We start from the raw sequence: 17,063 nt of genomic DNA, 5'->3' as shown, positions 1-17,063 counted from the left end.
ATGTATTTACATTTATATATTAAACATGTATTTACATTTATATATTAAAGTTGCATTTACATTATACATCAAACATTTATTTACATTTATATACTAAAGTTGTACTTACATTTATACATTAAACATTTATTTACGTTTATATATTAAAGATGTGTTCACATTTAAATATTAAAGATGTATTCACATTTATACATTAAACATTTATTTACATTTATATATTGAAGACGTATTTACATTTATATATTAAAGATGTATTTACATTTAAATATTGAAGATGTATTTACATTTATATATTAAAGATGTATTTACATTTATACATTAAACATTTATTTACATATATATTAAAGATGTATTGACATTTACATATTAAAATGTGTTCACATTTATATAATAAAGATGTATTTACATTTATATAATAAACATGTATTTACATTTATATATTAAAGATGTATTCACATTTAAATATTAAAGATGTATTCACATTTATACATTAAACATTTATTTACGTTTATATAGTAAAGATGTATTTACATTTATATATTAAAGATGTATTCACATTTAAATATTAAAGATGTATTTACATTTATATATTAAACATTTATTTACATTTATATATTAAAGTTGCATATACATTATACATCAAACATTTATTTACATTTATATACTAAAGTTGTACTTACATTTATACATTAAACATTTATTTACGTTTATATATTAAAGATGTATTCACATCTAAATATTAAAGATGTATTCACATTTATATATTAAACATTTATTTACATTTATATATTACAGATGTATTTACATTTATACATTAAACATTTATTTACATTTATATATTAAAGACGTGTTTACATTTAAATATTGAAGATGTACTTACATTTATATATTAAACATTTATTTACATTCATATATATGTATAAAGATGTATTGACATTTATACATTAAACATTTATTTACATTTATACATTAAACATTTATATACATTTATATATTAAGCATTTATTAACATTTATATATTAAAGATATATTGACATTTATATAGTAAACATTTGTTCACATTTATATATTAAAGATGTATTTACATTTAAATATTAAAAAATTACATTTATACATCAAACATTTATTGACATTTATACATCAAACATTTTATGGATGAAACATGTGTTTACATTTATACATTAAACTTATATGTAGTTTTATATATATATATATTTTTATACATGAAACATTTATTGACATTTGTACATTAAACTCGTAATGACATTTATATATTAAACATTTATTTACATTTATATATTAAACATTTTTGACATTTATACATGAAACATTTTATGTATGAAACATTTATTGACATTTATATATTAAAGATGTATTTATACATTAAGCATGCATTGACATTTATATATTAAACATTTTATGTATGAAACATTTGTATACATTTTCTTTCTTTCTTTCTTTCTTTCATGTTTATTTCGAATATGTAGACAAAACAAAAACAAACAAATTTTGCAAAAAAAACAACAAAAAAGCCATTCAAGAATGAATAACAAAAACAATAATAATAATAATGATAGTAATAATAAAAAGCAAAAAGAAACAAGAAATGAAAATAAACATTAATGTAAACATATTGTAGTAGAATTTCTGACCTTTTGACCTATATTTCTTGTCTTTTAAGAATGTCCGCTCATTTTCAATACTCTTGTATTTTTGTGCCATTGAATGGACCAGTTGTGGGACAAAAGTGAATATTAAGTCGTGCCAACCTGTCTATAGAATGTGTTGACTGTCTAAAGGATTCGAGTTGTTATGGAACAGATAGGAAAAGCAAAACAAGACACTGACGCACTTGATAAGGAACGATGACGCACAACAGACATATAAAAAATGGCAGAAGACCGGAACTCGGAAGTGATTTTGGCTTGTGTGTGTCTTGTTGGCTCCGGAGTAACTTGTGGTTTGTCTGCACGACCAACTCAATTCAACCTGCACTTCTGATAACGGGTAAATACATTTGTTGTACTAAACTACTTTTGTTGCCTGCTTAAGCTTCGGACAATCCACTACACAAATTGGCGTCACGAACAGGATGGTTTAGAAGCTACAGGTCGACAGCCGCTCCGCTCTCTCAGTCAGGCAGACAGTGTGCTACACGCGCGCATAACAAGGTAAGCAGTTTGCTTTAAAGTGTAAACATTTTCTGCCTGGAGAGAGCCGGATCGATAAGACTAATTGCTGAATCTATTTTTGATAAAAGATAGGTTTAGTCAGGTTCTCCAAAAACAACCTGGACTGGGGTAAATTATGGTTGGATTGAGTTGTTTTATATGTGATCATTTGTCTGTGTGTTTGTTGAAAACTTGTAATCTCCTGTTTTTTACATAAGGGGACTGTTGATAGAATTTTGGTGGTTTGGAGTGTAGAAGCACAGACGATGTGAGACGAAAAATTTATTTTAACCTCTTCATCCTCTGTCGTTGCTGGCAGAGGATGCTTCTTTCTGCAAGTGCATCAGAATTAGCCAGAGTTGGACAAAGATAAATTTAAGGCAAAGGTTGCTAACTGGTGTGACATTTGGCCCATATAAAATTGATACGTCTGTGAAAGTGCGAGACACCTGTCTATGTGGAAACTGCAGCGGTCCCTAGTCCTTGTGACTCAGCGTGTAAAAAAGCCTCATATTAGGTGACCATTCAGTGACTCCGGTAAAGGAGATCAACTGAGCCAAGTTGTCACGAATCTGTTTAATGGCTGCAGAATAGACAGGTGGCGTCTCGGGCTCCATATGGTAGAGCTTTGGTGAAACTTGGTGAAACTGTATGGGACTGACCAGACACGATGTCTGTAGGTTGCTGGGTGATTCCTGGTGGTCCTATGGCGCCTTAGAGGCCGGTGATCCGTGTTGGTCAGTTTGATAACGCAGGTGCTGCTCCAATGAAACGGGTTAATGGACTCATACGAAATTCAGTTGTGTGTTAATAATCAATTGATAATTAACAATATTGGTAACTACATTCATTGCAAATGCCGGGAAAAATATATTTGAAAATGTCTTACAGTCATGAGTCTATATACATTCATCTATTTATGTTCAATGATGTTCATGATCAAAGTATTTGTTTTTCCTTTACTAAATCAAAGGGTAGGCCACTAATTGTGTTCTGTGAGATGGTTTTACTGCAGGCTGGTAACAGCGATCGCTCTGAAGGAAGGTCATAGACGGAATTTTTGCCTCGTATAAAAACATTGAGGTTTTTGCCTCTATCTGCGGTAGAGATTTAAGTTAGTGGTCTATATCAGAAATTGTTTTGGTCCAGGGTCTTAAGACCCTGGAAGGCGGGTATGTAGTAGAATTTCTGACCTTTTGACCTATATTTCTTGTCTTTTAAGAATGTCCGCTCATTTTCAATACTCTTGTATTTTTGTGCCATTGAATGGACCAGTTGTGGGACAAAAGTGAATATTAAGTCGTGCCAACCTGTCTATAGAATGTGTTGACTGTCTAAAGGATTGGAGTTGTTATGGAACAGATAGGAAAAGCAAAACAAGACACTGACGCACTCGATAAGGAACGATGACGCACAACAGACATATAAAAAATGGCAGAAGACCGGAACTCGGGAGTGATTTTGGCTTGAGTGTGTCTTGTTGGCTCCGGAGTAACTTGTGGTTTGTCTGCACGACCAACTCAATTCAACCTGCACTTCTGATAATGGGTAAATAAATTTGTTGTACTAAACTACTTTTGTTGCCTGCTTAAGCTTCGGACAATCCACTACATATCCTAACATAAAACTAGTATTTACATGGTTGCAGTATTAAAATGTGATAGTAATATTTTATTGCTGCCTCAGTAAACTGTGACAGAATGTTCCAGATCACAGCATCTTCTTCGTCAATCGCTTGACTTTTCCTGGCTGATTGCAGCGGTCGATAACGTGGAGCTCATCAAATGTTGTTATTGATCCTAACGGGAGGATTATCTCAATCACTTCAACACCAAAGCCACTGAGGCTGCCTGCTTAGCGACCGTTGTCATGGCGATGAAAGTGCCATCCAAAAGATTCATTCTAAATGCTCACTCGCGTGGTTGTCATAAAAGTGATGACTAACCCTCTAACAAAAAGTAGGACTTTGAGAGTGCAAGTAATATTTGAAGTCATATTGGTGTAAAAAGAAGCTAAGCACACAAATAAAAGACATATTGGTCTCCACTTTGTGGAACTGTACAACCCTCCACCCTGACTTAAAGGTGTGGACAATGCTGAAGAAACAAGTCCATGTCAGAAAAGCAACACATTTAGCTGAACTGCAGCAATTTTGTCAAGAGGAGTGGTCAAAGATTCAAGCAGAAGCTTGGGGAGTTTTTCCTTGCCCTGATGTGAGATCTGAGCCCAGGATGTCGTTGTGGCTTGTGCAGCCCTTTGAGACACTCCTGATTTAGGGCTATGTAAGTAAACATTGATTGATTGATATTTACAGTATGGTATAATGTTTATATATGTATTGTTAATATATACAGTATGGTATGATGTTTATATATGTATATTGTTAATATATACAGTATAGTATAATGATTACATAGATTTATTGTTAATATATACAGTATAGTATAATGATTATATAGATTTATCGTTAACACATACAGTATGGTTTAATGTTTGTATAGATTTATTGTTAATATATACAGTATGATATAATGTGTATATATTTATATTGTTAATATATACAGTATGGTACAATGTTTATATATGTATGTTGTTAATATACACAGTATAATATGTTTATATGTGTGTATTTTTAATATATACAGTATGGTATAATGTTTATATATGTATGTTGTTAATATGTATAGTATAGTATAATGATTATATAGATTTATCGTTAATATATACAGTATGGTATAATGTTTATATATGTATATTGTTAATATATACAGTATGGTCCAATGTTTATATATGTATGTTGTTAATATATACAGTATAATATAATGTTTATATATGTATATTGTTAATATATACAGTATGGTATAATTTTTATATATGTATATTGTTAATATATACAGTATGGTATAATGTTTATATGTGCATATTGTTAATATATACAGTATGGTATGATGTTTATTTATATTTATTGTTAATATATACAGTATGGTATGATGTTTATATATATTTATTGTTAATATATACAGTATGATATAATGTTTATATATGTATATTGTTAATATATACAGTATGGTATAATGTTTATATATGTATATTGTTAATATATACAGTATAGTATAATGATTATATAGATTTATCGTTAACACATACAGTATGGTATAATGTTTATATATGTATATTGTTAATATATACAGTATGGTACAATGTTTATATATGTTTGTTGTAAATATATACAGTATGGTATAATGTTTATATATGTATGTTGTTAATATATACAGTATGGTATAATGTTTATATATGTATGTTGTTAATATATACAGTATGGTATAATGTTTATATATGTATGTTGTTAATATACACAGTATGTTTATATGTGTGTATTTTTAATATATACAGTATGGTATAATGTTTATATATGTATATTGTTAATATATACAGTATAGTATAATGATTATATAGATTTATCGTTAACACATACAGTATGGTTTAATGTTTATATAGATTTATTGTTAATATATACAGTATGATATAATGTTTATATATTTATATTGTTAATATATACAGTATGGTCCAATGTTTATATATGTATGTTGTTAATATACACAGTATAATATGTTTATATGTGTGTATTTTTAATATATACAGTATGGTATAATGTTTATATATGTATGTTGTTAATATATATAGTATAGTATAATGATTATATAGATTTATCGTTAATATATACAGTATGGTATAATGTTTATATATGTTTATTGTTAATATATACAGTATGGTATAATTATGTGTATATTGTTAATATATACAGTATGGTATGATGTTTATATATGTATAGTGTTAATATATACAGTATAATATGATATTTATATATCTATATTGTTAATATATACAATATAGTATAATGATATGTATATTGTTAATATATACAGTATGTTTTCATGTTTATATATGTATATTGTTAGTATATACAGTATGGTATAATGTATACAACAACTAACACAATCGTTTACATTTTTTTGCCATTTTAATTAAAACAATAAATTAATAAATGCACATATTAGTGTCAGAGTAAATTAATATAATAATTATTTAAAACAATAAATTAATAAATGCACATAATAGTGTCAGCGTGAATTCATTTAATCATTTTTTTATTTCGTTAATTTCAATGTAATCATTTATAGAGGGGAATACTGGACTCTGATTGGCCAATACCTGAACAAAGATGACGTATCAATAACAATTAACAATCTGCCTCAAAGGTGATGACGTCACACGCGCTCCTTCGTGCGCGCGCCTCCAGCCAGGTGGAGCCTCCGGGAGGAAGAGGAGGAACCCCCAGCCTTCATCACTTTGCTCCTCCTCCTCCTCCTCTCGCTTCATCATCTTCATCATCTTCATCATCCTCAGACCCTCCACGTCTGCTTCATCCTCCTCATCCTCACGCTGAAGAGGGAACCGAGCTCACGCGCGCACACACGCCGTACGCGCGCCTCGCCGCTGGAGGATGAGGATGAGGATGAGGATGAAGATGAAGACATGACTGAATAATACCAGAAGGTACCGAATATTGACTTCTTCTTCTACTTGTTGTGTGTCACTGCCTCCATCTTCTTCACTTCTTTCTAGTCGTGCACTTTCACGTCTTCATCATGACCACGTGACCGCCCCCTGCTGGTCGCACCCCATATGATTGATGAGGAGGTCTCACTCCTTCACCTTTTTAACTCTTTTTTTAGCCATCAACTGTGGTATGCGGTGTGTGCGTGTGTGTGTGTGTGTGTGCATGTGTGTGTGCGTGTGTGCGTGCGTGTGCGTGTGTGTGTGCGTGTGTGCATGTGTGTGTGTTATGTAATGTCATCCCATCACACCGAATCAGCCTCAATGTGTAAACACACACTCTACATACACTGTGTGTGTGAGTGTGTGTGTGTGTGTGTGTGTGTGTGTGTGTGTGTGTGTGTGTGTGTGTGTGTGTGTGTGTGTGTGTGTGTGTGTGTGTGGGTGTGTGTGTGTGTGTGTGTGTGTGTGTGTGTGTGTGTGTGTGTGTGTGTGTGTGGGCGGGGCCAAGAGTAAAGGTTTAGTCGATTCAGTGCTTACAATTATTGTCTCTCACGCCCCCCCCGGAGACAGATTTTTTTTTCCACCCCCACCACCTTAAATAATGTTGTTTTTTATTATCTGTACGTGTCAAGATAAATCTTTACTAACACTAAAGATGCTATTAAGCTATTGTCTCTCACACCCCCCCGAGACAGATTTTTTTTTCACCCCAACCCCCTTAAATTAATGTTGTTGTTTTTTAAACCGGAATGTGTGAAGATACATCTTTACTAACACTAAAGATGCTATTAAGCTATTGCCTCTCACACCCCCCCCCCCTTAAGAGACACATTTTTTTCCCACCCCCTTAAATAATGCTGTTTTTATTATCTGTATGTGTCAAAATAAAGCTTTACTAACACTAAAGATGCTATTAAGCTATTGTCTCTCACACACCCCCCCCCCCTTAAGAGACACATTTTTTCCCCACCCCCTTAAATAATGCTGTTTTTATTATCTGTACGTGTCAAGATAAATCTTTACTAACACTAAAGATGCTATTAAGCTATTGTCTCTCACACCCCCCCCCCCCTTAAGAGACACATTTTTTTCCCACCCCCTTAAATAATGCTGTTTTTATTATCTCTACGTGTCAAGATAAATCTTTACTAACACAAAAGATGCTATTAAGCTATTGTCTCTCACGCCCCCCCGAGACAGATTTTTTTTTCACCCCAACCCCCTTAAATTAATGTTGTTGTTTTTTAAACCGGAATGTGTGAAGATACATCTTTACTAACACTAAAGATGCTATTAAGCTATTGTCTCTCACACCCCCCACCCCTTAAGAGACACATTTTTTCCCACCCCCTTAAATAATGTTGTTTTTATTATTTTATGTGTCAAGATAAATCTTTACTAACACTAAAGATGCTATTAAGCTATTGTCTCTCACGCCCCCCCCCCCCCCCCCCCGGAGACAGATTTTTTTTCCACCCCCACCCCCTTAAATAATGTTGTTTTTTATTATCTGTACGTGTCAAGATACATCTTTACTAACACTAAAGATGCTATTGTCTCTCACGCCCCCCCCCCCCCGAGACAGAGGTTTTTTCACCCCCACCCACTTAAATTAATATTGTTGTTTTTTTAATCTGTATGTGTCAAGATAAATCTTTACTAACACTAAAGATGCTATTAAGCTATTGTCTCTCACGCCCCCCCGAGACAGATTTTTTTTTCACCCCAACCCCCTTAAATTAATGTTGTTGTTTTTTAAACCGGAATGTGTGAAGATACATCTTTACTAACACTAAAGATGCTATTAAGCTATTGTCTCTCACCCCCCCCCCCCTTAAGAGACACATTTTTTTCCCACCCCCTTAAATAATGCTGTTTTTATTATTTTATGTGTCAAGATAAATCTTTACTAACACTAAAGATGCTATTAAGCTATTGTCTCTCACGCCCCCCCGAGACAGAGTTTTTTTTCACCCCCACCCACTTAAATTAATATTGTTGTTTTTTTAATCTGTATGTGTCAAGATAAATCTTTACAACACTAAAGATGCTATTAAGCTATTGTCTCTCACGCCCCCCCTCGGAGACAGATTTTTTTCCCACCCCCACCCCTTTAAATTAATATTGTTGTTTTTTTAATCTGTATGTGTCAAGATAAATCTTTACTAACACTAAAGATGCTATTAAGCTATTGTCTCTTACGCCCCCCCCCCGCCCCCTTTCCCCCGAGAAACTCCCCCCGGAGACACTTTTTTTTTTTCACCCCCCACCCCCTTAAATTAATGTTGTTGTTGTTTTTTAAACTGGAATGTGTCAAGATAAATCTTTACTAACACTAAAGATGCTATTAAGCTATTGTCTCTCACACCCCCCCCCCCCCTTAAGAGACACATTTTTTTCCCACCCCCTTAAATAATGCTGTTTTTATTATCTCTACGTGTCAAGATAAATCTTTACTAACACTAAAGATGCTATTAAGCTATTGTCTCTCACGCCCCCCCGAGACAGAGTTTTTTTTCACCCCCACCCACTTAAATTAATATTGTTGTTTTTTTAATCTGTATGTGTCAAGATAAATCTTTACTAACACTAAAGATGCTATTAAGCTATTGTCTCTCACGCCCCCCCTCGGAGACAGATTTTTTTCCCACCCCCACCCCTTTAAATTAATATTGTTGTTTTTTTAATCTGTATGTGTCAAGATAAATCTTTACTAACACTAAAGATGCTATTAAGCTATTGTCTCTTACGCCCCCCGCCCCCTTTCCCCCGAAAAACTCCCCCCGGAGACACTTTTTTTTTTTTCACCCCCCACCCCCTTAAATTAATGTTGTTGTTGTTTTTTAAACTGGAATGTGTCAAGATAAATCTTTACTAACACTAAAGATGCTATTAAGCTATTGTCTCTCACACCCCCCCCCCTTAAGAGACACATTTTTTTCCCACCCCCTTAAATAATGCTGTTTTTATTATCTCTACGTGTCAAGATAAATCTTTACTAACACTAAAGATGCTATTAAGCTATTGTCTCTCACCCCCCCCCCCCCCTTAAGAGACACGTTTTTTCCCACCCCCTTAAATAATGCTGTTTTTATTATCTGTACGTGTCAAGATAAATCTTTACTAACACTAAAGATGCTATTAAGCTATTGTCTCTTACGCCCCCCCCCCACCCCCCGCCACCCGAGAAACTCCCCCCGGAGACTAATTTTTTTTTTTCACCCCCCACCCCCTTAAATTAATGTTGTTGTTGTTTTTTAAACTGGAATGTGTCAAGATAAATCTTTACTAACACTAAAGATGCTATTAAGCTATTGTCTCTCACGCCCCCCCCCCCCAGACAGATTTTTTTTTCACCCCAACCCCCTTAAATTAATATTGTTGTTTTTTTAATCTGTACGTGTCAAGATAAATCTTTACTAACACTAAAGGTGCTATTAAGCTATTGTCTCTCACGCCTCCCCTGAGACAGATTTTTGTTTTCACCCCCACCCCTTAAATTAATAATGTTGTTTTTTTAATCTGTATGTGTCAAGATAAGTCTTTACTAACACTAAAGATGCTATTAAGCTATTGTCTCTCACCCCCCCTGAAGTGAATGTTTATTTGTATGTGTCAAGATACATGCTATCGAGCTATTGTCTCTCACGCCCCCCCTGAAGTGAATGTTTATTTGTATGTGTCAAGATATATGCTATTAAGCTATTGTCTCTCACGCCCCCCTGAAGTGAATGTTTATCTGTATTTGTCAAGATATATACGCTGTTGCCTCTCACGCCCCCCCTGAAGTGAATGTTTGTTTGTATGTGTCAAGATATACAATATTACGCTGTTGCCTCTCGGCCCCCCCCCTGAAGTGAATCTTTATTTGTATGTGTCAAGATATACGCTGTTGCCTCTCACGCCCTCCTGAAGTGAATGTTTATCTGTATGTGTCAAGATATATGCTATTACCTCTCGCGCCCCCCCTGAAGTGAATGTTTATCTGTATGTGTCAAGATATACGCTTTACCTCTCACGCCCCCCTGAAGTGAATGTTTATCTCTATGTGTCAAGATATATACTATTGCCTCTCACGCCCCCCTGAAGTGAATGTTTATCTGTATGTGTCAGGATATACGCTTTACCTCTCACGCCCCCTGAAGTGAATGTTTATCTGTATGTGTCAAGATATATTCTATTGCCTCTCACGCCCCCCTGAAGTGAATGTTTATCTGTATGTGTCAGGATATACGCTTTACCTCTCACGCCCCCCATGTAGTGAATATTTATCTGTATGTGTCAAGATATACGCTATTGCCTCTCACATACCCCTGAAGTGAATGTTTATCTGTACGTGTCAAGATATACACTATTGCCTCTCACACCCCCCTGAAGTGAATGTTTATCTGTATGTGTCAAGATATATACTATTGCCTCTCACGCCCCCCTGAAGTGAATGTTTATCTGTATGTGTCAAGATATATACTATTGCCTCTCACGCCCCCCTGAAGTGAATGTTTATCTGTATGTGTCAAGATATATACTATTGCCTCTCACGCCCCCCTGAAGTGAATGTTTATCTGTATGTGTCAGGATATACGCTGTTGCCTCTCACGCCCCCCTGAAGTGAATGTTTATCTGTATGTGTCAAGATATACGCTGTTGCCTCTCACGCCCCCCTGAAGTGAATGTTTATCTGTATGTGTCAAGATATATGCTATTAACTCTCGCGCCCCCCTGAAGTGAATGTTTATCTGTATGTGTCAGGATATACGCTTTACCTCTCACGCCCCCCTGAAGTGAATGTTTATCTGTATGTGTCAGGATATACGCTTTACCTCTCACGCCCCCCATGTAGTGAATATTTATCTGTACGTGTCAAGATATACACTATTGCCTCTCACACCCCCCTGAAGTGAATGTTTATCTGTATGTGTCAAGATATATACTATTGACTCTCACGCCCCCCTGAAGTGAATGTTTATCTGTATGTGTCAGGATATACGCTTTACCTCTCACGCCCCCCTGAAGTGAATGTTTATCTGTATGTGTCAAGATATATGCTATTACCTCTCACGCCCCCCTTGTAGTGAATGTTTGTCTGTATGTGTCAAGATATGTTAATACCTCTCACGCCCCCCTGAAGTGAATGTTTATCTGTATGTGTCAAGATATACGCTTTACCTCTCACGCCCCCCTGAAGTGAATGTTTATCTGTATGTGTCAAGATATACGCTTTACCCCTCACACCCCCCATGTCAGCAGCTAGTCCCTAATGACTGACGATGTGTTCCTCAGGTCGCGTGGAAACAAGATGGAGGTGCCGTCGTCCAAGAAGCGTGTAAAGATCCACCCCAGCGCGGTGACGGCCAAGTACGCCACTCACTTCCCCCAGCCGGGCGATGAAGGCTACGACGAGGCTCCCTCCTTCGAGGACTTTGGCACCTTCGCTGAGGCGGACACGGGCAGGAAGCTGGTGTCGGAGGCGAGCGGCGGGAGGACAATGTTCGGGACCATGGAGACGCCAGGGAAGGGCGGCGGCGGCGGCCGAGAGCGAGGGGTGGGAGGTCAGCTGGCCAGTTTCGGCGAGGCCAACGTGCTGGCCTCCAGGGTGACGTGGACGGCGTTGTTCGGGGCGGCGGTGGCGCACGGCTGCGTGGCGTTGATCACCCGCCTGGCGGCCGACCGCTCCAAGGTTCCGTCCTTGGAGCTGCTCTTCATCCGCTCGGTGATCCAGGTCCTGGCCATCTCCGTGGTCTTCTACCGCCACGAGGCGCCCTTCGGACCCCCGGGGTACCGCCTGCGCCTCTTCTTCTACGGCGTGTGCAACGTGGTCTCCATCAGCTGCGCCTACACTTCCTTCGCCATCGTGCCGCCCAGCAACGGCACCCTCATGTGGCGCGCCTCCACCACCGTCTTCAGCGCCGTGCTGGCCTTCCTGCTGCTGGACGAGCGCCTGGCCTACGCCGACGTGGTGACGGTGGTGGGCAGCGTCTTCGGCCTGTGCCTGGTCATGGTGCCCAACGTGGCGGGCCAGGACCAGTCCCGGCTGGGCTTCTGGAAGGAGGCCTTCGGCTACACTATGACGGCCATGGCGGGCCTGAGCGCGGCCCTGGCCATGATTGTGTACCGCGCCATCAAGGAGCGCGTCAGCATGTGGACGGCGCTCTTCACCTTTGGCTGGACGGGCACGGCGTGGGGCGCCTCCACCATGTTCGCCATGCAGGAGCCCATCGTCCCGCTGGACGCCGAGACCTGGGCCTACCTGGCGGGGATCTGCGTCTGCTCCACCGTGGCCTTCCTGGGTGTCTACTACGCCCTCAACAAGTTCCACCCGGCCCTGGTGAGCTCCGTGCAGCACCTGGAGATCGTGGTGGCCATGTTCCTGCAGCTCATCGTGCTGCGCATGGTGCCCTCTGCCTACGACGTCCTGGGCGCCCTGCTCATCGTGGTTAGCGTCTTTGCCCTCACCGGCCTCAAGCTGTACCGCATGGGCCGCGCCGTGCGCCAGGATTACCAGGAGATCTTGGACTCGCCCATCAAGTGAGGCGGTGACTTTTGTGTCATGTTTACAAGAAGAAGAGTGTAACATCTGTGACCTTTGACCCAATTGTTGACCATTGATGTTTGTTTTTTTCTAATCGTGACGTCAGCGACTTGTGGTGTGATCAATAAATCTTGTTTGTCACGCAGCCTCGTGTCTTCTTCATCTGCACAATACAGATAGACAAATAATAATTGTAATAATTCAAAATATGTATAACAAAAATGTTTTTCTCCTTTTAATGTCATCTATTCCTAATGCCATCCATCAATCCATCTTCTTCCGCTTATCCGAGGTCGGGTCGCGGGGGCAGCAGCCTAAGCAGGGAAGCCCAGACTTCCCTCTCCCCAGCCACTTCGTCCGGCTCCTCCTGGGGGATCCCGAGGCGTTCCCAGAGCAGCCGGGAGACATAGTCTTCCCAACGTGTCCTGGGTCTTCCCCGTGGCCTCCTACGTCCCTAGGGACGTGCCCTAAACACCTCCCTAGGGAGGCGTTCGGGTGGAATCCTGACCAGAAGCCCGAACCACCTCAACTGGCTCCTCTCGATGTGGAGGAGCAGCGGCTTTACTTTGAGCTTTTCCCGGATGACAGAGCTTCTCACCCTATCTCTAAGGGAGAGCCCCGCCACCCAGCGGAGGAAACTCATTTCGGCCGCTTGTACCCATGATCTTGTCCTTTCGATCATAACCCAAAGCTCATGACCATAGGTGAGGATGGGAACGTAGATCGACCGTTAAATTGAGAGCTTTGCCTTCCGGCTCAGCTCCTTCACCACAACGGATCGATGCGGCGTCCGCATTACTGTGGATACCGCACCGATCCGCCTGTCGATCTCACGATCCATTCTTCCCTCACTCGTGAACAAGACTCCGAGGTACTTGAACTCCACTTGGGGAAAGATCTCTTTCCCAACTAGGAGATGGCATTCCACCCTTTTCCGGGCGAGAACCATAGACTCGGACTTGGAGATGCTGATTCTCATCCCAGTAGCTTCGCACCCGGCTGCGAACCGATCCAGTGAGAGCTGAAGATCTTGGCCAGATGGAGCCATCAGCACCACATCATCTGCAAAAAGCAGAGACCTAATCCTGCAGCCACCAAACCGGATCGCCTCACTGCCTTGACTGTGCCTAGAAATTCTGTCCATAAAAGTTACAAACAGAACCGGTGACAAAGGGCAGCCCTGGCACAGTCCAACCCTCACTGGAAACGGGTCTGACTTACTGCCTGCAATGCGGACCAAGCTCTGACACTGATCATACAGGGAGCGGACCGCCACAATCAGACAGTCCGATACCCCATACTCTCTGAGCACTCCCCACAGGACTTCCTCGGGACACGGTCGAATGCCTTCTCCAAGTCCACAAAGCACATGTAGACTGGTTGGGCAAACTCCAATGCACCCTCAAGAACCTTGCCGAGAGTATAGAACTGGTCCACAGTTCCACGACCAGGACGAAATCTGAGTTTCGACTATCCGGCGTAGCCTCCTCTCCAGTACACGTGAATAGACTTTACCGGGAAAGCTGAGGAGTGTGACCCCTCGATAGTTGGAATACACCCTCCGGTTCCCCTTCTTAAAGAAAGGAACCACCACTCTGGTCTACCAATCCAGAGGTACCGCCTCCGGTGTCCATGCAATGTTGCAGTCTTGTCAACCAAGAAAGCCCCATAGCATCCAGAGCCTTAAAGAACTTCGGGCGGTTCTCATCCACCCCCGGGGCTCTGCCACTGAGGAGCGTTTAACAACCTCAGCCCCAGAAATGTGAGATCCCACCACAGATTCCCCAGGCACTGCTTCCTCATAGGAAGACGTGTTGGTGGGATTGAGGAGGTCTTCGAAGTATTCCCTCCACCGATCTACAACATCCAAAGTCGAGGTCAGCAGAACACCGTCCTCACCATACACGGTGTTGACACTGCACTGCTTCCCCTTCCTGAGGCGGCGGATGGTGGTCCAGAATCGCCTCGAAGCCATCCGGAAGTCGTTTTCCATGGCTTCACGGATATCGTCCTATGTACGAGATTTGCCTCTGCAACCGCTGAAGCCGCACACCTCTTGGCCTGTCGGTACCTGTCTGCTACCTCCGGAGTCCCATGAGCCAAAAGGACCCGATAGGACTCTTTCTTCAGCTTGACGGGTTCTAGGATTACCGCTACGACAGGCACCAACCACCTTGCTGCCACAGCTCCAATCGGCCGCCTCGACAATAGAGGTACTGAACGTGGTCCACTCGGACTCAATATCCAGCGCCTCCCTCGTGACATGTTCAAAGTTCTTCCGGAAGTGGGAATTGAAACTCTCTCTGACAGGAGATTCTGCTAGACGTTCCCAGCGGACCCTCACAATGCGTTTGGGCCTGCCAGATCTGTCCGGCATCCTCCCCCACCATAACAGCCAACTCTTCACCAGGTGGTGATCAGTAGAAGGCTCCACCCCTCTCTTAACCAGAGTGTCTAAAACATGAGGCTGTAAATCCGATGACACAACTACAAAGTCGATCATGAAACGCCGGCCTAGGGTGTCCTGGTGCAAAGTGCACATATGGACACCCTTATGTTTGAACATGGTTTTCGTTACGGACAATCTGTGACGAGCACAAAAGTCCAATAACAAAACACCACTTGGGTTCAACTCCGGGTGGCCATTCTTCCCAATCCCTGTTGCTGACAACATGAGCGTTGAAGTCCCCAAGTAGAACAAGAGAATCACCCGGGGGAGCACTCTCCAGTACTCCCTCGAATGAATCCAAAAAGGGTAGGTACTCTGAGCTGCTGTTTGGTGGGTAAGCACAAACAACAGTCAGGACGCGACCCCCCCACCCGAAGGCAGAAGGAAGCTACCCTCTCGTCCACAGTGTTGAACTCCAACGTGCAGGCTTTGAGCCGGGGGGCAACAAGAATTGCCACCCCAGCCCGTCGCCTCTCACTGCGTGCGACGCCAGAGTGAAAGAGAGTCCAGCCCCTCTCGAGAGAACTGGTTCCAGAGCCCCCGCTGTGCGTCGAAGTGAGTCCGACTATATCTAGCCGGAACTTCTCCACCTCGCGCATTAGCTCAGGCTCCTTCCCCCCCAGCGAGGTGACGTTCCACATCCCAAGAGCTGGATATTGTAGCCAAGGATCGGACTGCCAAGTGCCCTGCCTTTGGCTACCGCCCAGCTCACACTGCACTCGACCTCTATGGCCCCTTCCATGAGTGGTGAGCCCATTGGAGGGGGGACCAACATTGCATATTCAGGTTGTGCCAATGGGGACAGGCGCTCGCCATCGTGCCCCACCTCCGGGCCTGGCTCCAGAGGGGGGCCCCGGTGACCCGCGTCCGGGCGGGTGAAATCTAAGTCCTTGATTGTTATTTTCCATGAAGGTCTTGGAGCTGCTCTTTGTCTGATCCCTCACCTAGGACCTGTTTGTCTTGGGAGACCCTACCAGGGGGCATAGAAGCATAGGGGCATAGCTCCTAGGATCATTGGAACACGCAAACTCCTCTACCACCATAAGGTGGCAGCTCAGAGAGGATATATTCCTAATGTACCATTTTTATTTTGTTAGACCTTTATTTTATAGAACACAGGGTGGTCTTTAAGTAAGGACATTTTAGGGGGAAAAATATACACTATTCAAATGAAAAATAATATTAAGATAATTTGATATATGTATTCAATAACAATACATGTTGGATTTATTTATACATCATATATTTTACTTAATATTTTTGTTTTTTGGAATAGTCACAAAGCCTAGAAACTGTCGGGAAAAATCAATATTTTTTGTTCCTATAATTAAATTTATGAATCACAAAAATGTTT

The 17,063-nt window shown here is 40.7% G+C and overlaps 1 protein-coding gene across 1 annotated transcript; it reads left to right on the top strand.

Moving 5' to 3' along the window:
* The first annotated feature begins 6,481 nt into the window (after window positions 1-6,481).
* Window positions 6,482-13,396, top strand: slc35g2b (solute carrier family 35 member G2b). Its single transcript, XM_062021935.1, has 2 exons — window positions 6,482-6,728; window positions 12,012-13,396. Exon 2 carries the CDS (start codon window positions 12,028-12,030, stop codon window positions 13,258-13,260), a length of 1,233 nt encoding a protein of 410 aa, XP_061877919.1. The 5' UTR covers window positions 6,482-6,728; window positions 12,012-12,027; the 3' UTR covers window positions 13,261-13,396.
* The last annotated feature ends 3,667 nt before the right edge of the window (window positions 13,397-17,063 follow it).

Source organism: Entelurus aequoreus, linkage group LG15 (genome assembly GCF_033978785.1).
Source record: "Entelurus aequoreus isolate RoL-2023_Sb linkage group LG15, RoL_Eaeq_v1.1, whole genome shotgun sequence".
NCBI lineage: Eukaryota > Metazoa > Chordata > Actinopteri > Syngnathiformes > Syngnathidae > Entelurus > Entelurus aequoreus.
This window is presented reverse-complemented; position numbering and strand designations above follow the sequence as displayed.